The following is a 25,296-nucleotide window of genomic DNA, read 5'->3' as shown; positions in this document are numbered from 1 at the left end:
CAGTTTCATTTTTATGCAAACACTTTAGTGCATTATTGTTCAGTCATTAGTTCTTGTTGTTCATCACATACACACTTTGCTAACATTACCCTTTAAAAGTGTAGTTACACCTAGTCACACTTAATTCTGGTTTCAGGGCACTGCCTTTCATAAATTTTGTCTTCCTTATTTCTTTTGAAAAAGCCAGAAAATGTCTTTGTTAGCAGTTGTTTGGCCATGTGTAAATTTTAGTGAAGACTGACAGGAAAAAATGGAAATGTTCTACCAAACATGATGCAAAACTTAGATTTTCACTGAAATCATATTTTTATTATATGTTATTGGCATTTAAAATGACCTAGATTTCTGAAATGTTTCTTTTTGTGCTGGGTACGTTTAACCACACCTACTAAGTATTATACATGTAAGTGAGCAAGGAGTTGAATTTGATATCGTAAAAATATTGGGGTTATCTTTAGTCTTTTGTTTTCTGCTTGAAAACATTTGGTCCTGGCATTTTATCTTCCATCTTATTTATTCTAGGGCAGTTTTAAATTAGCTATGTTACTGTCTTAATTGGTTTTTGCGTTGATGAATGGATATGCCAGTTGCTTCCTTGTTTGTAAGCAGCTGTGGTTTAAAGGTAGAGGGGGGAGAGGAACAGAGGACAACATGTGATCTTTGACTTGTTCCCTTGCACTATATCCCTATCGTTATATATTTCCTTCACGTGGTGTCATGCGTGAATCGCCCCATGACCACGAAACCCACCTACAACCACAACTACATCAACTACAACCAACGCCACCCCTCCTCCTCCCTCCTCATCTACCTGTGCCGCCCGACGCCATGGCTGCGGCTGCCCCCTGAAACCCCCCTGTCCCCTCCGGTCGTGTTGTGACCTGCTGATGGTGGTTTGGGTGCGAAAACAGCGGAGCGACAGCCGGACGCGGGCACTGAGTGTGAGGGACGACGAGGAAGGGCACCTGATCTGTCGGAGTGGGGACGTCCTGCAAGAGAGATGTACTCACTGCCACTACTCTATCGTAACCCTTCTCCATATGAGTATTAAAGCATAGAGCATTTACATGACATGGGAGTGCCTGATGATGATGATGCCTTGCTAGAATGCTCTCCGCTCTAGCTGAAATAGCAGGGTGGACTGCAAAGAATGTTGAAGATTTTGAGAGGGACTTTAGATAAATTCTGCTTTTTTGTTTTAGGATTTTAAGCTGTGGAGCATTTGCTATGTTTCACAGGTTACTTGACTTTCCTAAACATAGAATCTCATTTGCAGCTGTTTGTTTCTGTTGTACTTTAGCTTTAATCTCAGTTACAGTTTTGAATCTGTAACTTAAGCTAGCTATTTCCCACAGTGAGGGTCTTAGGGGTTTTTTTTGTAGCAGGAAGCTCACATGCACATCATTTATTTCGTCATTTTTATTAGGATTAGCACACCCAGCACACATATAAACACTTTTACATTTCACACTTCCTCTAAGAATACATCATATGTCCTAGGAATACTAATCAGTTTTCATTTTTTCAGTTTTATACATTACACTTCACAGAGACGGCCACATCTCGAAAGGATGTGCCCTCATTTTCGATGACTGCAAATTGGTCGTCAAAGGAAGGGAGTGCTTTATGTTTGCCCCCTTATTTTGTATCCTAGTGCCGTTGATTCAGTCGTAGACTACCTCAAAGTGTTTTCAGCCTGCCAGATTGAATAGGCAGCGCTTTGAAAAGGGGATGGGCGTTAGCAGGGATTCGCCTGTCTACACTTTTGTATTACGTATTCCTGCTGCGAGTCCACATGTCTAATGCTACTGTTCTTTCTTTCCCCACTCTCCTTCTCTCTTCCTTTTCTCTCTGTGTTGTGTTGCAGATGAGATTGTCAGCACTTTGGGAGAAGGCACCTTTGGGAGGGTGATGCAGTGCATTGACCATCGCAGGTGTGTGCCAACTTAAACTGAAAAAAACAACAGCTGTCAGCCTCTGGAGGTCTGATTTGCAAAACCCCTAGAAGGGAATAGTTGTTCAGTGATTTTTAGAAGCAAGCGTCTTTGCGTCACTCCTTGGGCCAAATAGGATTTGGATAAGAGCATTAAACACGGACTCTTGTTACTGTTATTTACTGCTTCCAGTCAGTGAAGTAGTCGTAAAAAGTACTCTGTCAAAGTTTCCATCTTTATTTCTGCTGCCTTTATTGATCACATGGTGCAGCATACTGCAGAGAAATCAGCTCTGCTGTACCTTATCCTTGTGTTACTCTGAGCCCCCATGAAAAGTGGACAGTTTTTGCCTCTTTCCTCGTGGCAGATTTTTTCTCTTGTGACAGAGCTTGAAATGTACGTCAAACGAGTCCATTTTCATGGTCAGTGCTGCTACATAATGACATTCAGTGATTCTTTACTAATGTTCTGGAGCTGCTGTCAGGAGTGTTTTCTATTTTCCCATCCTATAAATACCATGAATGTTAGAGTCTTTGCTCTTGTAGTAAGGCACATAGCTGTTATGTTTTATCTTGAACTAAACAGATCATGTTAGTTTGGTGTCTGGCCTTCAGTGTAACAGACAAGCATGTTTGGATTCTGCGTCTGTCTGCATCCTGACGTGACAAATACGTACCAAGTAATTTATGTTTTGTGTTTTGTTGCAGGGGAGGAGCCCATGTTGCTCTGAAAATTATCAAGAATGTGGAGAAATACAAGGAAGCAGCTCGCCTGGAGATTAATGTACTGGAGAAGATCAATGAAAAGGATCCTGACAACAAATTGTGAGTTCTGATTGAGTACTGTGCTACTGCTAAAAAATAGACAATTTATCCAAGCGTCATGACTGAAAGATTTACTAGTTCTGTGATTAAACATCACTTACCAAACTAGTTTTGCTCATTTCAGTGTGTTATAATCAGTTCCATTTAAACTAGGTTATTTCGCTTTTGTATCAGTGAAATTGTGTTGGCATAAATGATCTGCAACATTATTGCTAAACCTCCCATATTTTGCTTCTCTTGCAGCTTGTGTGTACAGATGTATGACTGGTTTGACTACCACGGTCACATGTGTATCTCATTTGAGCTTCTAGCTCTGAGCACTTTCGACTTTCTAAAGGAAAACAACTACCTGCCGTATTCAATTGGTCAAGTCAGACACATGGCCTACCAAATCTGTCTTGCTGTGAAGTGTAAGTTATTTTTATCGTATAAGAAATGTGTGGATAAGAGCCTTGGATAAACAGGATTGGTCTGTTACCTTTGAAGTTTTGCATTTTTATAATAATGTTTTTGGGTTTTTTTTTTTTACTTCATGTCGCTCAAAGTAGTTATCACACCCTCAGGCATTAATGTCTCTAAATCAGTTGCCTCCATGTGGAGCACTTGGAATAAAATCATTTGATGTTCGTATTAGACTACCTTAACCACATGGAGGCATTATAGCAAACTGGACTGTGACTGTTGGCTTATTAAGCGTATTAAGCTTCTTCATAGCAAAGTAAAGGTGTTTTAATCCTGACTGGGCCTATTAAGTTTGCCAGGTACTTTTTGTAAATGTCAGGATCAATACTGATTCCCTCCTTTTTACTATTGTAATTGTTGTTCTAATGGTCTTATTTATTGGACTGCTGTTTGTTTATCTACATAACATCATGATCATACATATTATCAGCATTATTTATAATATATTTAATCTGAAAACAAATATATGATTGGCACTAAGTGATTAGAAGATGGTTTATATAAAGTAGATTTGAATTAATTTACTGCCAAATGTGCAAGACTGAATAAACATTGTTTTTTTTTTCCTCCACAGTTCTCCATGACAATAAGCTGACACATACGGACCTGAAGCCTGAGAACATCCTGTTTGTTAACTCAGACTTTACAATGTCCTACAATGTAGAGAAGGTAAGAAAAATTAGAATGCAGAGGGTAAATATGAAAAACATTTTTTGTTGGTAGGTCCAAACTTGAACAGCCAATATTAATTTAAGATCACTCACCGGTTAGTGCCAAATAAAATTCACCAGATCTCTTGCAAGTGGAGGAAAATGATGCCACTAGATATTGCTTAATGTTCATATAAATAGATATGAAATACCCATAGTTGTTTAGTTGTATGGGGAATGCTGGCAACGTGAGACTGTTTATATATTGATCTACTATGAAAACATATTAGTAGTAGTCAACAGAGTTCTAACTAATCTTTTGTCATCAGAAAATCATTTTAAGCTGAAAAACTGTGCTGTCTTTCTTGCAGAACGAGAGGAGCGGACTGTAAAGAGTACAGCAGTACGTGTGGTAGATTTTGGCAGTGCTACATTTGACCACGAGCACCACAGCACCATAGTGTCCACGCGGCATTATCGAGCTCCTGAGGTCATACTAGGTAGGAATGACTGTAGGTGGGGAGTTAGATGGGTGTGAATGATTTGCACCAATCTAAGGCCCAAATATTCAGCAGGAAAATCAATCTGGAGATGAACAGCTGCGCCTGTTTCAGCTGGCACGAGTCGGTCGTTCATACTTCACTCTTAAGATCAAAGATTTTTCTGGAAGTTTTGGATTGTGTTGTACAAGTTGAAACAAGTCTGGTTCAGCATCGGCATTTCAGCATCGCTGATGTCCCTGTTGAGAAAAATATCTAAAATACCTTCTTGTGCCAAAAAATGGATCATATCTCTGTGCTTCTGAATTGCTTTACATGTGTGATATATTCACATAAACACAGCGTCAACAGCATTACTCTAAGTCACTGTCTGGAAGCAGCAAGTGGGGCAGTAAATGGATTCTGGTTGTTTTGAGGTGCACAAATTAACATCATGCTTTTAGTGTCTATATAGCCACTCCCTGGGTTTTAATTATTATTGGAAATACACTGCATTCAAAATCTATACTTGAATGCCTTTTGAAGCTAAAATCCTGAATCATTTGAATCATTTCATGTGACACCAGCAAGTATTAACCCAAATCTGGTGTAGTTTTCACGTATGATATATTTTCCTAAGTGTATTCATGGACACATACCATGTTTGTGTCTTTCAGAACTTGGCTGGAGTCATCCCTGTGATGTGTGGAGTATTGGCTGTATCCTGTTTGAGTACTACTTGGGCTTCACCTTGTTTCAGGTAAACAACGGTACATAAATAGCAAGTGTAGTAGTGCTGGGTAAATCCAGCAGTCAAGCTGTCTGTCAACCTGAAAAATCATTAAAGTCAATAAAAAGTCACACTCTTCTGGAGACGCTTAGCGCTTGGGAGTGGTTTGGAGGTGCAGCTATTTTTTTCAGCTGAGACACTTTGTTTAGTTTGCTGCAGAGTGTGCAGAAATAATGTGTTGCAAATACCGATCAGGTGACTCAGCTGATTGCTGCTTACCTGATAGACCCATATTGACCTAAATGTTTCTCCAAGCATTATTTTTTATAATGTGGTGGTAACATGGATATTTAGAGACCACCTTCATTCACTTTTCTTCATTGTTGCATAGCAGTTTTTCAGTACTTAGACAAGTTTATTATTTATATTCTGTATGTCTCTCTTTCCCACTGAATCATGGTTGGTTTGTATTTCCCTTAGACTCATGACAACAGGGAGCATTTGGCTATGATGGAGAGAATCCTGGGACCAGTGCCCTCGAGGATGATTCGTAAGACCAGGTATAAACACCTTCCACAAACAGATAAAAATGCTAACAGGCTGCACGTGAAATCACCTTTATATGGAAACCAACATGCACATGCCGTACGCTGCTGACACTGACTGTCTTCTACCCTCAGGAAGCAGAAATATTTCTATCGTGGCCGTCTGGATTGGGATGAGAGCTCCTCGGCAGGGAAATATGTCAGAGAAAACTGCAAGCCCTTGCGGGTAAGATAAGTGGGAGAGGAATGAAAATGATTATTAGCCGTGCCTGAATCTGATAATAATGCATTGTACTGAAGCAACAATGGTGTCTTTTGTTTTGTACTGGAGTTTCTCTCTGAACAGTCTCTAAACATTCGTGCTCATTTGTTCCTTTCCTTGTTGTTTCCCTATCGGTCTGTTCCATCAGCGGTATCTGCTGTCAGAGGCAGAGGAGCACCACCAGTTGTTTGACCTCATTGAAAGCATGTTGGAGTATGAGCCTTCCAAGAGGCTGGTGCTGGCCGACTCCCTCAAACACCCTTTCTTCGAGAACGGGGGCAGTGAGGCAACAGGCAGCAAGACCTGGGAGGGTAACCGGGACATCAGCCGGTGACCCACGAGACTCCAAAGACAGTGACAGAGGAGATCAAGTCCTTTCTATGTGGAGCAGCTGAGCTGTTGAATAAATCCGAGGCCTCAGAGGTTTTCCGTTTGTCATTAAAGCATGGACCCCTAAACTTCTTGCTCCTCTACCTTGCCCCTCTGACGTCCACCACTGCAGCCACAAGAGACCAAAATATAAACCACTGAAGACTGGAAAAGAGGCAGATGAATCTTTTCTAGTGGTCACTGCCTCGGTAGAGGCAAAGAAATCTTAAATGGAAGATTGTTTATATCCAAAGTAGCCCTCTATGCAGCTCCTGTCTTCCTTTTGACTTCTGAACCAACTTCCCTCCTTCCGTCCGTCCATCTGTAGTTTTCATCAGCATGTAAAGAAAGAAATAGTTCACTTCTCTAAGGTAATAAGCACTACTACAGCCAGTCATAAAAGAACCACTCAGTTTTGGGGAAGGACTGTCTTCCGATTCTGAAATCCAAGGAAAGGGTAAAAAGGAGATAGAGCTGTATATGCAGCGCAAGTCCTCACCCACATAGTTTGAAACATGAAGACATGCAAGGTATTCTATTATTCTAACATCAGGTCATTGGAATTGAATATCATATTTCTTTGGAAATTGCAAGTATCTCCAGCAGAGACCACTGTCTCAAGGTTTTGTTTACGTTGTCATGTGAGCACTTGCATAAGATTTTTCATGTTTCTTATTTTATGTATAAAAAGAATTTCCCATATATGGAGATCTCCGGTCGGTGGGCCTGTTGTTATTCGCCAGTGAGATGATAATGGTGACGACACTCCAGTCACACAGGCCTCTCTGGCCTGTCTTATTGATAAATATATACGTTAATGTTTTGCAATGCTTTCTGGGTGTGAGTGTCTGTGTGTGTGCATGTTGGGGTGTGGATGGAGTGGGTGACACGTTCATGTCTTGTTCATTGGTTTAGTTAAGCATTAGTCATGGGAACATTCTCGTACATTTTAACACAAACTGCCTTTTCCATGTTTGACGTGGTCAGACCTGAAGTCTCCATTGAGGTTAAGCACACAGCTCCTGTTGAAGGTATTTATTATGAGTTCTAATAGGTCATAGTCCCCACCGCCCACCTGTACATGACTTGTTTTTTTTGTATGAAATTAAAGCGTATAAAACTGTATATATGTATTATTGTGTAGAATTAAAGTCCTCCTAGCCAAAGGCTTATGGTGCTCTCAGTATCAGTTTGGGCCTCTGGTAGCTAAACGGAGGCGTTCTGTCTTTTAATAATACAACGTGTCTGAGTCCATCTCTTACCTCACTGTTGGGTGATGTGCATAGAGGTTACATCTGAGATGCTTGAGTGAACAAAAGGAATAGTGACTATAACTTTTATTTTTAAAGCAGGCCTTAAGAAACCTTACGAAACAAACAAAAAAAACATTCATTCAAATTTGCCTGTAAACCTTTGGAAAGATGTCATCTGTTGCTAAGCATGCAGTTTAGTATATCACTGAGTCACAAACTGTCCTTATACATTTTGATTAGGCTTTTCAAAATTGGCTTTTTCACAGAATATAATTATTAAACTTTGATAGAATGATTTTCTAAAACCAAGTCGGTGCCTACCATTAGGCGTTCTTCAGGCAGTCACGTGTACCGCTATCTAATGCCTTCAACTACTAGTCCTATCGTGTTAGTTAATTCCTGCAGGAAACTAATCTCTCTTTCATTCCTTTCCAAAGTCTAAGCTCAGCTGCCACCGTGTCGAGACCGGAAAGAGACTGAAACACAGAAGATCTGCTGCAACAGGTGTGTCCATGCACGTGTAGGATTCACCATCTGTCGGTAATGTGCCAGTCTACTGTTGCTTCATTAACCTTCCTTTCTGTCCCCATTCCTTCTCCCTTAAATCCTGTCTGTGAAGGGGGCGTTTTCCTAGCTGCAGAGGCTCCAACTTTACTATCAGGACCCTGCTATACATCACCCCATACTCAAAAGTAATAAAATATATGTTAATAGAAATTGTAATTGATTAACCCAAATATTTAGGATTCAGAGGGGGGTGAAGGTTACTGAGCCAGATCAGTAACCTTCACTATGCAAATGCCAGTGCTTGCAGCTGAGGAGAATCAGAATCTTAGTGGTAGTTGACATTTTTGTAAGCATAGAATTAAAGATATTTACTATATCCTGAGAACCAAGGAAAATATCTTTCAGTTGAACTTTTCCTTAAAAATATTTTTATTGTAGATTTTACAGCGTGTCCACTGTAATGGACAACAGAATGATTTGAACTTTAAAAAAAAAAAATCTTCAACACTTTGAAATCAAAATAGGCTGACAAGAAAAGAATATCAACGCATTTTCTAATCAACAATTTGGTACAAAATTCTCTCAGTTCTGCCTCCTACAAGAGTGTAAAATTTATGGAGTTCAGTGAAGCATAACCATAGAGAATTATTCACTTATTACATTAATCACTACATTCAGCATCGTTTTTACCCCACAAAGAAATGTGTTTTGGGGCAGAAATTTGAATGTAAACAAAGAACTAACAGCTAGTTAGGTCCGTGTATATTTTGGCAATTGGATTTTCCGTTCTGAAACGGGTATTGAAAAACAAAAAACGAATGGTTATTTGATTTTCCTTTTAAAATACAAAAATTACAATGGAAATACAAGGTGTTTTTCCTTTTCATGATCAATAAGGGATATACGAAATTTTAAAAATGCTTTGATTTTCATTTTATATTTAGAATGACAAAAAAGTAAAATCAGTAAGAGAGAGAAACGACAAAAGGTCAGTTTTTTCATTTTCTGAGACCGGAAGTGGTCATCAGCAAGCGTGGAGCCAAACAGAGTACGGTGCATGGACTGTATGTAATATTTTTCCGTTAGTTTTCATGGTCAAAATGAGATATCACATCTGTTCCGCTGCTCACATTCTTCACATTTATTGTCCACTTTTAAAAGTGCAGCAGACAGGTGTTCTGCTTTGGAGTGTGACGATGTCGTCGGTGATGTGGAGAGTGAAGTTTCCGTTTCACCCACAGCGTGCTTTAGGACGCCCGGGTCGGACTTGATGTTTGAAATAATGACCGACAGCTCAGATTTAACTGTCTGTAGATCCGTTTTGATGGATGTTAAATTTTCACTCAAAGCTGCCAGGAGCTGGGTCTTTAAAATAACCGCCGTCTCGTTACAGAGTGAAAGTAGCAGTTCCTCCTGAAGGTCAGAGATTGCAGCATCTGAGGGCCTCTTCAAAAGAAGACGTAGTTGATGAAGACGTTCTGGAGCAGGACCAGAAAGACCACGACCAAGCAGCCTTGAGATCTTAGGCAGCGTCTTCCTCAGGTGGGTGTCAACGGTGTTCACAGTCAGGTCTGTGGTAATCCCATCAAAAACAAAAAAAAAAATATCTAGATTATAAATCGACATGTAACCAAAGCACTCTGTGTATAACGCCATGGTATAGGATGTAGTTCAGAAAATGTCAAAGTATAGTATACTTTTCAAGAATAACATAGTGTGGCCTGTAGTTAATAGTATAGCACGTCGGCAAAAAAACCCCCCATAGATTATTATGTGGTTCAAAAAGCGCAAAATGATAGGATGTTGCCTAAAATTGTCATGTATGATATGTGGTTCAAAAGATGTCATAGTGCAGTATATTGTCAAAATAGTATGTTATTCAAGAAAACATCAGAGTATAATATGTCGTCTAAAAAATGCCATAGAATGATATTTCATTGCACAAGTAAAAGTATGATCATTTTTAAAACTGTTCAAATTCTTATATGTTGCTAAAAATCAAGAAAAACTAAAACAAAAAAAAAGTCATAGTAATATGTCAATTAAAAAGCATATATTATAGCGTTTCGCCCAACAAACATCATAGTATAGCATGTCACTCTAAAAACGTCACAGTATAGCAGGTCATCCAAAAAAAATCATAGTATAGCATGTCGCTGTGAAATTGTCATAGTTTAGCATGTCGCTCAAAACGCGTCATAGTATAGCATGTCGTCTAACAAACGTCATAGTATAGCATGTTGTTGAACAAAATGTCATAGTATAGCATGTCATCCAACAAACGTCATAGTATAGCATGTCGCTCTAAAAACGTCAGTGTATAGCCTTTGGTCCAAAAAACAACATAGTATAGCATGTTGCTCAGCAAACATCATCGTATAGCATGTCGTTCTAAAAATGTGATAGAAAAAAAAGAAAAAACGTTGCTATGTCCCGGCTGTCTGAAGTAGGTGGGGAGCAACAGAAAAACAGTCCAAACACTGGTTTCCAGAGGGTTAGACGAGTATTTGAAAGAGTAAGTTTACAACAACGCAACATGTGGGGGTATTAAAAACAAACGGGTGTCAGTAAAATAAAAATAAACAGAATTAATGGGTTCCCTGTTTTCCTTTCTGAACAATTCAAAGGTCCCTCTCTATCTCCCCACACATCCACCAACCACTGGAACACATCTCCAAAGTTCTGCTGGGCCAGCTCAGCTTCCCCTCAGAAGAAGTGCCACCACCTGCCAGATGAAGGAGCCTTTTGAGAGGCAGCTGGCATCGTGATTGGACTGTACTTTGGTCTGTTCCAATCCAGCTTCAGCTCCAGAGACGGCAGGCGGGACGAGTCAACGAAGGCTGGGTGGACGAAGGCATGCAGCTGAGTACAATCCAGAAAACAACAGAGGAGTGCAGTGGCCCAGGGCCAGAACAACCAGAGTAGCATCATATGTCTCTTAGAAAACATCATAGTATAGCCTTTGGTATGAAAAAACGCCATCATATACATCGTATATTGTACAAATAACAAGTCAAAGGAAAGAGACATACATTGTAGAATTGTAGTAATTGTGGACTGACTGATTTACTGATTATCAGTATTTTATTTTTTACCGATTTACAGTAATAAATACATTTGAAAATGGTGCTAATTTGGCTCTGAACCTTTATCTACCTGTGGTCACTCTGTCTTCTGGAGTGATTTGATTGGTTATACGTCACAAATAAAACTCCTTTAACTTAACATCTGGGAACAAAACAAAAACGTATCAACAAAGTTTTCTGTTAGAGTTTGTGTTCTTCTAAGTTTAACTCCAAGATTTTAAACACTTTCATTTACTGCAAATGAATATCTACTCCAAATGTCTCACTAATAATCATTATCGGCCTAAAAAACCCACGAAACACCCCTCTATACTCGACTACACTTAGTACAGTCCGGTTCCCCCTTCTATAAATGTGCTTGGAATCTTCCACTTCCTGTTTGTCAAAGTGGCCTTCTACCTGGACAGGTTTTGTTGGAGCTCATGCAACAAACATTTTGGGTAACTGCACTTTAATATGGATGGATGACACTGAATTAGAGTCTGTTTTAATGAGACTGAGTTAAGATGTGTAGCTCTGTCGTTAAATAGGAAATTATTTCTCAGAATTCACAGAGAAAAGTCTGAAATGTTTGCTTGGTTAGCGTCCCACATGTTCTTTGGCTCAGCTAAAGCTAACTCTCTGCAACTTCTGAACCTCTTGAGTTGCTTGTTAAAATATCTTGCTAGAGGTGCTGAAGCTCAGAAAGTCTGAGATGTTTGTTCAAAATAAGCTCATTCTCAAGTCTGATCTGAACTGTCCTCTTTTGTTTGAACTTCCCTAAACTTAGGAGTTAATGACAGAGCAGCACATCCAGACTCAGTCTCATTTATGTAGAGATTAAACTTCAGTGTCATTCATTGATGTTAAAGTGCAGTTTTTCAAATGTTTGTTGCACATGCTCCCAACCAAACCAGTCCAAGTGGAAGATGATGTGAAGAGAAAGCTCCAGAGGATGAATATCACACATTTATGTTGGAAATAAATGTCCTTTAATTAGACATTGTCATGCAAAAGTTGGATTTCCCTTTAATAATGTTCAAATCTTTGTTGAGTATTTTGTTGATGTTGGTTTCTAAATGTTTTCTGACACTCGGCCCCAAAGATTAAAACCTTTTACGGCTCACAAGCTGCAACAATTCACACATTATCAACTATCTTTCTGACTAAACTAAGATAAAAAGTGAAAAACTGCCTGATTCCTGCATCATGAATGTAAATCTTCTTGGTTTTTATGACAGTAAACTGAAAATATTTGGGTTTGACATTTTATAAACCAAAACAAATGAATTACTGCAGAAAACAGATCAACAGATTAATGGACAAAGAAAATGTGTTTTTCCAACATTACAAGATACATACAATTTGAATTCAATTTTATTTATATAACGCCAGTTACAGGTCAAATTGTCTCAAGATGCTTTATTTTTATATTTTTTTGTCATATTTAAAGTATGACAAAGTAAGAAATTTAAACCTCTTGACTAATCCATTTTATTATTTGGTTTTTAAGAGACTAATGGACAACTAAAATAACTTTCTAAACTAAAACTAATAAACATGAGGTCAAATAGAAGGAAGAGTTTTAAATACTGCAGTCCCACGACGACAAGAATAAAGTTTGTCAACAAAAGTAAATCTGGTGGATTCCATTAAAGTCCTAATAAATGATAATAAAGTGTGATACTAAAGGTTTGTGGTGCTAAAAATCTCCAAGTGAAGATATGAAGTTGAACATCTGGATGGAGGTTGATCAAAGTTGACGTCCCTTCATTTCTCTGGAGTCGACTCCATGGATTTTCTGGATGGTGGTTCAAGACCTGCTCTTCTAGTGGTCTTCCTTCTAGTCGCTGTAAAAAGTCAGTCCATCCTGGCCGACTTCAACACCTCTTCATGACAACTTGTTCTGCCTCTGACCTGGTGGAAACTCCAGAAACTCGGGAAAACCTGTCGAGACTCGAAGAACTCGTGGAGACTCGAAGAACTCGTCGGGCGGGGGAAGGTGTGGTGGGCGGTGGGGGAGTCTGGGTGGAGTCAGGGCGGAGAGTAGGCGGGGAGGTGGGTGGCGCCCTCCCCCCCCTCTACTCCCCCCACCTCCCCGCCTACTCTCCGCCCTGACTCCACCCAGACTCCCCCACCGCCCACCACACCTTCCCCCGCCCGACGAGTTCTTCGAGTCTCCACGAGTTCTTCGAGTCTCGACAGGTTTTCCCGAGTTTCTGGAGTTTCCACCAGGTCAGAGGCAGAACAAGTTGTCATGAAGAGGTGTTGAAGTCGGCCAGGATGGACTGACTTTTTACAGCGACTAGAAGGAAGACCACTAGAAGAGCAGGTCTTGAACCACCATCCAGAAAATCCATGGAGTCGACTCCAGAGAAATGAAGGGACGTCAACTTTGATCAACCTCCATCCAGATGTTCAACTTCATATCTTCACTTGGAGATTTTTAGCACCACAAACCTTTAGTATCACACTTTATTATCATTTATTAGGACTTTAATGGAATCCACCAGCAGATTTACTTTTTGTTGACAAACTTTATTCTTGTCGTCGTGGGACTGCAGTATTTAAAACTCTTCCTTCTATTTGACCTCATGTTTATTAGTTTTAGTTTAGAAAGTTATTTTAGTTGTCCATTAGTCTCTTAAAAACCAAATAATAAAATGGATTAGTCAAGAGGTTTAAATTTCTTACTTTGTCATACTTTAAATATGACAAAAAAATATAAAAATAAAGCATCTTGAGACAATTTGACCTGTAACTGGCGTTATATAAATAAAATTGAATTCAAATTGTATGTATCTTGTAATGTTGGAAAACACATTTTCTTTGTCCATTAATCTGTTGATTGTTTTCTGCAGTAATTCATTTGTTTTGGTTTATAAAATGTCAAACCCAAATATTTTCAGTTTACTGTCATAAAAACCAAGATTTACATTCATGATGCAGGAATCAGGCAGTTTTTTCACTTTTTATCTTAGTTTAGTCAGAAAGATAGTTGATAATGTGTGAATTGTTGCAGCTTGTGAGCCGTAAAAGGTTTTAATCTTTGGGGCCGAGTGTCAGAAAACATTTAGAAACCAACATCAACAAAATACTCAACAAAGATTTGAACATTATTAAAGGGAAATCCAACTTTTGCATGACAATGTCTAATTAAAGGACATTTATTTCCAACATAAATGTGTGATATTCATCCTCTGGAGCTTTCTCTTCACATCATCTTCCACTTGGACTGGTTTGGTTGGGAGCATGTGCAACAAACATTTGAAAAACTGCACTTTAACATCAATGAATGACACTGAAGTTTAATCTCTACATAAATGAGACTGAGTCTGGATGTGCTGCTCTGTCATTAACTCCTAAGTTTAGGGAAGTTCAAACAAAAGAGGACAGTTCAGATCAGACTTGAGAATGAGCTTATTTTGAACAAACATCTCAGACTTTCTGAGCTTCAGCACCTCTAGCAAGATATTTTAACAAGCAACTCAAGAGGTTCAGAAGTTGCAGAGAGTTAGCTTTAGCTGAGCCAAAGAACATGTGGGACGCTAACCAAGCAAACATTTCAGACTTTTCTCTGTGAATTCTGAGAAATAATTTCCTATTTAACGACAGAGCTACACATCTTAACTCAGTCTCATTAAAACAGACTCTAATTCAGTGTCATTCATCCATATTAAAGTGCAGTTACCCAAAATGTTTGTTGCATGAGCTCCAACAAAACCTGTCCAGGTAGAAGGCCACTTTGACAAACAGGAAGTGGAAGATTCCAAGCACATTTATAGAAGGGGGAACCGGACTGTACTAAGTGTAGTCGAGTATAGAGGGGTGTTTCGTGGGTTTTTTAGGCCGATAATGATTATTAGTGAGACATTTGGAGTAGATATTCATTTGCAGTAAATGAAAGTGTTTAAAATCTTGGAGTTAAACTTAGAAGAACACAAACTCTAACAGAAAACTTTGTTGATACGTTTTTGTTTTGTTCCCAGATGTTAAGTTAAAGGAGTTTTATTTGTGACGTATAACCAATCAAATCACTCCAGAAGACAGAGTGACCACAGGTAGATAAAGGTTCAGAGCCAAATTAGCACCATTTTCAAATGTATTTATTACTGTAAATCGGTAAAAAATAAAATACTGATAATCAGTAAATCAGTCAGTCCACAATTACTACAATTCTACAATGTATGTCTCTTTCCTTTGACTTGTTATTTGTACAATATACGATGTATATGATGGCGTTTTTTCATACCAAAGGCTATACTATGATGTTTTCTAAGAGACATATGATGCTACTCTGGTTGTTCTGGCCCTGGGCCACTGCACTCCTCCTCTGTTGTTTTCTGGATTGTACTCAGCTGCATGTCTTCGTCCACCCGGCCTCCGTTGACTCGTCCCGCCTGCCGTCTCTGGAGCTGAAGCTGGATTGGAACAGACCAAAGTACAGTCCAATCACGATGCCAGCTGCCTCTCAAAAGGCTCCTTCATCTGGCAGGTGGTGGCACTTCTTCTGAGGGGAAGCTGAGCTGGCCTGGCAGAACTTTGGAGATGTGTTCCAGTGGTTGGTGGATGTGTGGGGAGATAGAGAGGGACCTTTGAATTGTTCAGAAAGGAAAACAGGGAACCCATTAATTCTGTTTATTTTTATTTTACTGACACCCGTTTGTTTTTAATACCCCCACATGTTGCGTTGTTGTAAACTTACTCTTTCAAATACTCGTCTAACCCTCTGGAAACCAGTGTTTGGACTGTTTTTCTGTTGCTCCCCACCTACTTCAGACAGCCGGGACATAGCAATGTTTTTTTCTTTTTTTTCTATCACATTTTTAGAACGACATGCTATACGATGATGTTTGCTGAGCAACATGCTATACTATGTGGTTTTTTGGACCAAAGGCTATACACTGACGTTTTTAGAGCGACATGTGACGTTTGTTGGATGACATGCTATACTATGACATTTTGTTCAACAACATGCTATACTATGACGTTTGTTAGACGACATGCTATACTATGACGCGTTTTGAGCGACATGCTAAACTATGACAATTTCACAGCGACATGCTATACTATGATTTTTTTTGGATGACCTGCTATACTGTGACGTTTTTAGAGTGACATGCTATACTATGATGTTTGTTGGGCGACACGCTATAATATATGCTTTTTAATTGACATATTACTATGACTTTTTTTTGTTTTAGTTTTTCTTGATTTTTAGCAACATATAAGAATTTGAACAGTTTTAAAAATGATCATACTTTTACTTGTGCAATGAAATATCATTCTATGGCATTTTTTAGACGACATATTATACTCTGATGTTTTCTTGAATAACATACTATTTTGACAATATACTGCACTATGACATCTTTTGAACCACATATCATACATGACAATTTTAGGCAACATCCTATCATTTTGCGCTTTTTGAACCACATAATAATCTATGGGGTCTTTTTTTGCCGACGTGCTATACTATTAACTACAGGCCACACTATGTTATTCTTGAAAAGTATACTATACTTTGACATTTTCTGAACTACATCCTATACCATGGCGTTATACACAGAGTGCTTTGGTTACATGTCGATTTATAATCTAGATTTTTTTGTTGTTTTTGTTGACGGGATTACCACAGACCTGACCATGAACACCGTTGACACCCACCTGAGGAAGACGCTGCCTAAGATCTCAAGGCTGCTTGGTCGTGGTCTTTCTGGTCCTGCTCCAGAACGTCTTCATCAACTACGTCTTCTTTTGAAGAGGCCCTCAGATGCTGCAATCTCTGACCTTCAGGAGGAACTGCTACTTTCACTCTGTAACGAGACGGCGGTTATTTTAAAGACCCAGCTCCTGGCAGCTTTGAGTGAAAATTTAACATCCATCAAAACGGATCTACAGACAGTTAAAGCTGAGCTGTCGGTCAGTATTTCAAACATCAAGTCCGACCCGGGCGTCCTAAAGCACGCTGTGGGTGAAACGGAAACTTCACTCTCCACATCACCGACGACATCGTCACACTCCAAAGCAGAACACCTGTCTGCTGCACTTTTAAAAGTGGACAATAAATGTGAAGAATGTGAGCAGCGGAACAGATGTGATATCTCATTTTGACCATGAAAACTAACGGAAAAATATTACATACAGTCCATGCACCATACTCTGTTTGGCTCCACGCTTGCTGATGACCACTTCCGGTCTCAGAAAATGAAAAAACTGACCTTTTGTCGTTTCTCTCTCTTACTGATTTTACTTTTTTGTCATTCTAAATATAAAATGAAAATCAAAGCATTTTTAAAATTTCGTATATCCCTTATTGATCATGAAAAGGAAAAACACCTTGTATTTCCATTGTAATTTTTGTATTTTAAAAGGAAAATCAAATAACCATTCGTTTTTTGTTTTTCAATACCCGTTTCAGAACGGAAAATCCAATTGCCAAAATATACACGGACCTAACTAGCTGTTAGTTCTTTGTTTACATTCAAATTTCTGCCCCAAAACACATTTCTTTGTGGGGTAAAAACGATGCTGAATGTAGTGATTAATGTAATAAGTAAATAATTCTCTATGGTTATGCTTCACTGAACTCCATAAATTTTACACTCTTGTAGGAGGCAGAACTGAGAGAATTTTGTACCAAATTGTTGATTAGAAAATGCGTTGATATTCTTTTCTTGTCAGCCTATTTTGATTTCAAAGTGTTGAAGATTTTTTTTTTTTTTAAAGTTCAAATCATTCTGTTGTCCATTACAGTGGACACGCTGTAAAATCTACAATAAAAATATTTTTAAGGAAAAGTTCAACTGAAAGATATTTTCCTCGGTTCTCAGGATATAGTAAATATCTTTAATTCTATGCTTACAAAAATGTCACAACTACCACTAAGATTCTGATTCTCCTCAGCTGCAAGCACTGGCATTTGCATAGTGAAGGTTACTGATCTGGCTCAGTAACCTTCACCCCCCTCTGAATCCTAAATATTTGGGTTAATCAATTACAATTTCTATTAACATATATTTTATTACTTTTGAGTATGGGGTGATGTATAGCAGGGTCCTGATAGTAAAGTTGGAGCCTCTGCAGCTAGGAAAACGCCCCCTTCACAGACAGGATTTAAGGGAGAAGGAATGGGGACAGAAAGGAAGGTTAATGAAGCAACAGTAGACTGGCACATTACCGACAGATGGTGAATCCTACACGTGCATGGACACACCTGTTGCAGCAGATCTTCTGTGTTTCAGTCTCTTTCCGGTCTCGACACGGTGGCAGCTGAGCTTAGACTTTGGAAAGGAATGAAAGAGAGATTAGTTTCCTGCAGGAATTAACTAACACGATAGGACTAGTAGTTGAAGGCATTAGATAGCGGTACACGTGACTGCCTGAAGAACGCCTAATGGTAGGCACCGACTTGGTTTTAGAAAATCATTCTATCAAAGTTTAATAATTATATTCTGTGAAAAAGCCAATTTTGAAAAGCCTAATCAAAATGTATAAGGACAGTTTGTGACTCAGTGATATACTAAACTGCATGCTTAGCAACAGATGACATCTTTCCAAAGGTTTACAGGCAAATTTGAATGAATGTTTTTTTTTTTTGTTTCGTAAGGTTTCTTAAGGCCTGCTTTAAAAATAAAAGTTATAGTCACTATTCCTTTTGTTCACTCAAGCATCTCAGATGTAACCTCTATGCACATCACCCAACAGTGAGGTAAGAGATGGACTCAGACACGTTGTATTATTAAAAGACAGAACGCCTCCGTTTAGCTACCAGAGGCCCAAACTGATACTGAGAGCACCATAAGCCTTTGGCTAGGAGGACTTTAATTCTACACAATAATACATATATACAGTTTTATACGCTTTAATTTCATACAAAAAAAAACAAGTCATGTACAGGTGGGCGGTGGGGACTATGACCTATTAGAACTCATAATAAATACCTTCAACAGGAGCTGTGTGCTTAACCTCAATGGAGACTTCAGGTCTGACCACGTCAAACATGGAAAAGGCAGTTTCTTGTGTTAAAATGTACGAGAATGTTCCCATGACTAATGCTTAACTAAACCAATGAACAAGACATGAACGTGTCACCCACTCCATCCACACCCCAACATGCACACACACAGACACTCACACCCAGAAAGCATTGCAAAACATTAACGTATATATTTATCAATAAGACAGGCCAGAGAGGCCTGTGTGACTGGAGTGTCGTCACCATTATCATCTCACTGGCGAATAACAACAGGCCCACCGACCGGAGATCTCCATATATGGGAAATTCTTTTTATACATAAAATAAGAAACATGAAAAATCTTATGCAAGTGCTCACATGACAACGTAAACAAAACCTTGAGACAGTGGTCTCTGCTGGAGATACTTGCAATTTCCAAAGAAATATGATATTCAATTCCAATGACCTGATGTTAGAATAATAGAATACCTTGCATGTCTTCATGTTTCAAACTATGTGGGTGAGGACTTGCGCTGCATATACAGCTCTATCTCCTTTTTACCCTTTCCTTGGATTTCAGAATCGGAAGACAGTCCTTCCCCAAAACTGAGTGGTTCTTTTATGACTGGCTGTAGTAGTGCTTATTACCTTAGAGAAGTGAACTATTTCTTTCTTTACATGCTGATGAAAACTACAGATGGACGGACGGAAGGAGGGAAGTTGGTTCAGAAGTCAAAAGGAAGACAGGAGCTGCATAGAGGGCTACTTTGGATATAAACAATCTTCCATTTAAGATTTCTTTGCCTCTACCGAGGCAGTGACCACTAGAAAAGATTCATCTGCCTCTTTTCCAGTCTTCAGTGGTTTATATTTTGGTCTCTTGTGGCTGCAGTGGTGGACGTCAGAGGGGCAAGGTAGAGGAGCAAGAAGTTTAGGGGGTCCATGCTTTAATGACAAACGGAAAACCTCTGAGGCCTCGGATTTATTCAACAGCTCAGCTGCTCCACATAGAAAGGACTTGATCTCCTCTGTCACTGTCTTTGGAGTCTCGTGGGTCACCGGCTGATGTCCCGGTTACCCTCCCAGGTCTTGCTGCCTGTTGCCTCACTGCCCCCGTTCTCGAAGAAAGGGTGTTTGAGGGAGTCGGCCAGCACCAGCCTCTTGGAAGGCTCATACTCCAACATGCTTTCAATGAGGTCAAACAACTGGTGGTGCTCCTCTGCCTCTGACAGCAGATACCGCTGATGGAACAGACCGATAGGGAAACAACAAGGAAAGGAACAAATGAGCACGAATGTTTAGAGACTGTTCAGAGAGAAACTCCAGTACAAAACAAAAGACACCATTGTTGCTTCAGTACAATGCATTATTATCAGATTCAGGCACGGCTAATAATCATTTTCATTCCTCTCCCACTTATCTTACCCGCAAGGGCTTGCAGTTTTCTCTGACATATTTCCCTGCCGAGGAGCTCTCATCCCAATCCAGACGGCCACGATAGAAATATTTCTGCTTCCTGAGGGTAGAAGACAGTCAGTGTCAGCAGCGTACGGCATGTGCATGTTGGTTTCCATATAAAGGTGATTTCACGTGCAGCCTGTTAGCATTTTTATCTGTTTGTGGAAGGTGTTTATACCTGGTCTTACGAATCATCCTCGAGGGCACTGGTCCCAGGATTCTCTCCATCATAGCCAAATGCTCCCTGTTGTCATGAGTCTAAGGGAAATACAAACCAACCATGATTCAGTGGGAAAGAGAGACATACAGAATATAAATAATAAACTTGTCTAAGTACTGAAAAACTGCTATGCAACAATGAAGAAAAGTGAATGAAGGTGGTCTCTAAATATCCATGTTACCACCACATTATAAAAAATAATGCTTGGAGAAACATTTAGGTCAATATGGGTCTATCAGGTAAGCAGCAATCAGCTGAGTCACCTGATCGGTATTTGCAACACATTATTTCTGCACACTCTGCAGCAAACTAAACAAAGTGTCTCAGCTGAAAAAAATAGCTGCACCTCCAAACCACTCCCAAGCGCTAAGCGTCTCCAGAAGAGTGTGACTTTTTATTGACTTTAATGATTTTTCAGGTTGACAGACAGCTTGACTGCTGGATTTACCCAGCACTACTACACTTGCTATTTATGTACCGTTGTTTACCTGAAACAAGGTGAAGCCCAAGTAGTACTCAAACAGGATACAGCCAATACTCCACACATCACAGGGATGACTCCAGCCAAGTTCTGAAAGACACAAACATGGTATGTGTCCATGAATACACTTAGGAAAATATATCATACGTGAAAACTACACCAGATTTGGGTTAATACTTGCTGGTGTCACATGAAATGATTCAAATGATTCAGGATTTTAGCTTCAAAAGGCACTCAAGTATAGATTTTGAATGCAGTGTATTTCCAATAATAATTAAAACCCAGGGAGTGGCTATATAGACACTAAAAGCATGATGTTAATTTGTGCACCTCAAAACAACCAGAATCCATTTACTGCCCCACTTGCTGCTTCCAGACAGTGACTTAGAGTAATGCTGTTGACGCTGTGTTTATGTGAATATATCACACATGTAAAGCAATTCAGAAGCACAGAGATATGATCCATTTTTTGGCACAAGAAGGTATTTTAGATATTTTTCTCAACAGGGACATCAGCGATGCTGAAATGCCGATGCTGAACCAGACTTGTTTCAACTTGTACAACACAATCCAAAACTTCCAGAAAAATCTTTGATCTTAAGAGTGAAGTATGAACGACCGACTCGTGCCAGCTGAAACAGGCGCAGCTGTTCATCTCCAGATTGATTTTCCTGCTGAATATTTGGGCCTTAGATTGGTGCAAATCATTCACACCCATCTAACTCCCCACCTACAGTCATTCCTACCTAGTATGACCTCAGGAGCTCGATAATGCCGCGTGGACACTATGGTGCTGTGGTGCTCGTGGTCAAATGTAGCACTGCCAAAATCTACCACACGTACTGCTGTACTCTTTACAGTCCGCTCCTCTCGTTTCTGCAAGAAAGACAGCACAGTTTTTCAGCTTAAAATGATTTTCTGATGACAAAAGATTAGTTAGAACTCTGTTGACTACTACTAATATGTTTTCATAGTAGATCAATATATAAACAGTCTCACGTTGCCAGCATTCCCCATACAACTAAACAACTATGGGTATTTCATATCTATTTATATGAACATTAAGCAATATCTAGTGGCATCATTTTCCTCCACTTGCAAGAGATCTGGTGAATTTTATTTGGCACTAACCGGTGAGTGATCTTAAATTAATATTGGCTGTTCAAGTTTGGACCTACCAACAAAAAAATGTTTTTCATATTTACCCTCTGCATTCTAATTTTTCTTACCTTCTCTACATTGTAGGACATTGTAAAGTCCTGAGTTAACAAACAGGATGTTCTCAGGCTTCAGGTCCGTATGTGTCAGCTTATTGTCATGGAGAACTGTGGAGGAAAAAAAAAACAATGTTTATTCAGTCTTGCACATTTGGCAGTAAATTAATTCAAATCTACTTTATATAAACCATCTTCTAATCACTTAGTGCCAATCATATATTTGTTTTCAGATTAAATATATTATAAATAATGCTGATAATATGTATGATCATGATGTTATGTAGATAAACAAACAGCAGTCCAATAAATAAGACCATTAGAACAACAATTACAATAGTAAAAAGGAGGGAATCAGTATTGATCCTGACATTTACAAAAAGTACCTGGCAAACTTAATAGACCCAGTCAGGATTAAAACACCTTTACTTTGCTATGAAGAAGCTTAATACGCTTAATAAGCCAACAGTCACAGTCCAGTTTGCTATAATGCCTCCATGTGGTTAAGGTAGTCTAATACGAACATCAAATGATTTTATTCCAAGTGCTCCACATGGAGGCAACTGATTTAGAGACATTAATGCCTGAGGGTGTGATAACTACTTTGAGCGACATGAAGTAAAAAAAAAAAACCCAAAAACATTATTATAAAAATGCAAAACTTCAAAGGTAACAGACCCAATCCTGTTTATCCAAGGCTCTTATCCACACATTTCTTATACGATAAAAATAACTTACACTTCACAGCAAGACAGATTTGGTAGGCCATGTGTCTGACTTGACCAATTGAATACGGCAGGTAGTTGTTTTCCTTTAGAAAGTCGAAAGTGCTCAGAGCTAGAAGCTCAAATGAGATACACATGTGACCGTGGTAGTCAAACCAGTCATACATCTGTACACACAAGCTGCAAGAGAAGCAAAATATGGGAGGTTTAGCAATAATGTTGCAGATCATTTATGCCAACACAATTTCACTGATACAAAAGCGAAATAACCTAGTTTAAATGGAACTGATTATAACACACTGAAATGAGCAAAACTAGTTTGGTAAGTGATGTTTAATCACAGAACTAGTAAATCTTTCAGTCATGACGCTTGGATAAATTGTCTATTTTTTAGCAGTAGCACAGTACTCAATCAGAACTCACAATTTGTTGTCAGGATCCTTTTCATTGATCTTCTCCAGTACATTAATCTCCAGGCGAGCTGCTTCCTTGTATTTCTCCACATTCTTGATAATTTTCAGAGCAACATGGGCTCCTCCCCTGCAACAAAACACAAAACATAAATTACTTGGTACGTATTTGTCACGTCAGGATGCAGACAGACGCAGAATCCAAACATGCTTGTCTGTTACACTGGAAGGCCAGACACCAAACTAACATGATCTGTTTAGTTCAAGATAAAACAAACAGCTATGTGCCTTACTACAAGAGCAAAGACTCTAACATTCATGGTATTTATAGGATGGGAAAATAGAAAAACACTCCTGACAGCAGCTCCAGAACATTAGTAAAGAATCACTGAATGTCATTATGTAGCAGCACTGACCATGAAAATGGACTCGTTTGACGTACATTTCAAGCTCTGTCACAAGAGAAAAAATCTGCCCACGAGGAAAGAGGCAAAAACTGTCCACTTTTTCATGGGGGCCTCAGAGTAAACACAAGGATAAGGTACAGCAGAGCTGATTTCTCTGCAGTATGCTGCACCATGTGATCAATAAAGGCAGCAGAAATAAAGATGGAAACTTTGACAGAGTACTTTTTACGACTACTTCACTGACTGGAAGCAGTAAATAACAGTAACAAGAGTCCGTGTTTAATGCTCTTATCCAAATCCTATTTGGCCCAAGGAGTGACGCAAAGACGCTTGCTTCTAAAAATCACTGAACAACTATTCCCTTCTAGGGGTTTTGCAAATCAGACCTCCAGAGGCTGACAGCTGTTGTTTTTTTCAGTTTAAGTTGGCACACACCTGCGATGGTCAATGCACTGCATCACCCTCCCAAAGGTGCCTTCTCCCAAAGTGCTGACAATCTCATCTGCAACACAACACAGAGAGAAAAGGAAGAGAGAAGGAGAGTGGGGAAAGAAAGAACAGTAGCATTAGACATGTGGACTCGCAGCAGGAATACGTAATACAAAAGTGTAGACAGGCGAATCCCTGCTAACGCCCATCCCCTTTTTCAAAGCGCTGCCTATTCAATCTGGCAGGCTGAAAACACTTTGAGGTAGTCTACGACTGAATCAACGGCACTAGGATACAAAATAAGGGGGCAAACATAAAGCACTCCCTTCCTTTGACGACCAATTTGCAGTCATCGAAAATGAGGGCACATCCTTTCGAGATGTGGCCGTCTCTGTGAAGTGTAATGTATAAAACTGAAAAAATGAAAACTGATTAGTATTCCTAGGACATATGATGTATTCTTAGAGGAAGTGTGAAATGTAAAAGTGTTTATATGTGTGCTGGGTGTGCTAATCCTAATAAAAATGACGAAATAAATGATGTGCATGTGAGCTTCCTGCTACAAAAAAAAACCCCTAAGACCCCTCACTGTGGGAAATAGCTAGCTTAAGTTACAGATTCAAAACTGTAAACTGAGATTAAAGCTAAAGTACAACAGAAACAAACAGCTGCAACATGAGATTCTATGTTTAGGAAAGTCAAGTAACCTGTGAAACATAGCAAATGCTCCCACAGCTTAAAATCCTAAAACAAAAAAGCAGAATTTATCTAAAGTCCCTCTCAAAATCTTCAACATTCTTTGCAGTCCACCCTGCTATTTCAGCTAGAGCGGAGAGCATTCTAGCAAGGCATCATCATCATCAGGCACTCCCCATGTCATGTAAATGCTCTATGCTTTAATACTCATATGG

At 39.3% G+C, this 25,296-nt stretch overlaps 2 protein-coding genes across 2 annotated transcripts; one reads left to right on the top strand and one right to left on the bottom strand.

Moving 5' to 3' along the window:
- Positions 1–843: 843 nt before the first annotated feature.
- LOC129348456 (dual specificity protein kinase CLK2-like) lies at positions 844–7,380 on the top strand. Its single transcript, XM_055008799.1, has 11 exons — positions 844–1,002; positions 1,868–1,934; positions 2,642–2,758; positions 3,002–3,168; positions 3,795–3,889; position 4,174; positions 4,242–4,370; positions 5,027–5,109; positions 5,560–5,639; positions 5,760–5,850; positions 6,035–7,380. Exons 1-11 carry the CDS (start codon positions 888–890, stop codon positions 6,218–6,220), a joined length of 1,131 nt encoding a protein of 376 aa, XP_054864774.1. The 5' UTR covers positions 844–887; the 3' UTR covers positions 6,221–7,380.
- A 7,788-nt stretch (positions 7,381–15,168) lies between these two features.
- On the bottom strand, positions 15,169–24,962 carry LOC129348457 (dual specificity protein kinase CLK2-like). The gene is given in 12 exon segments (XM_055008800.1): positions 15,169–15,673; positions 16,751–16,899; positions 18,300–20,282; positions 20,467–20,557; positions 20,678–20,757; positions 21,208–21,290; positions 21,947–22,076; positions 22,430–22,459; positions 22,461–22,525; positions 23,153–23,319; positions 23,563–23,679; positions 24,392–24,962. Coding segments are annotated over 10 exon segments (972 nt in total). The 5' UTR covers positions 24,415–24,962; the 3' UTR covers positions 15,169–15,673; positions 16,751–16,899; positions 18,300–20,096.
- Between the last annotated feature and the right edge of the window lie 334 nt (positions 24,963–25,296).

The sequence above is a fragment of the Amphiprion ocellaris genome, unplaced genomic scaffold (genome assembly GCF_022539595.1).
Source record: "Amphiprion ocellaris isolate individual 3 ecotype Okinawa unplaced genomic scaffold, ASM2253959v1 Aocel_unscaffolded223, whole genome shotgun sequence".
Classification (NCBI taxonomy): Eukaryota; Metazoa; Chordata; class Actinopteri; family Pomacentridae; genus Amphiprion; species Amphiprion ocellaris.
Note: the sequence above shows the minus strand (reverse complement) of the source record. Positions and strands in the feature narration are given on the sequence as shown.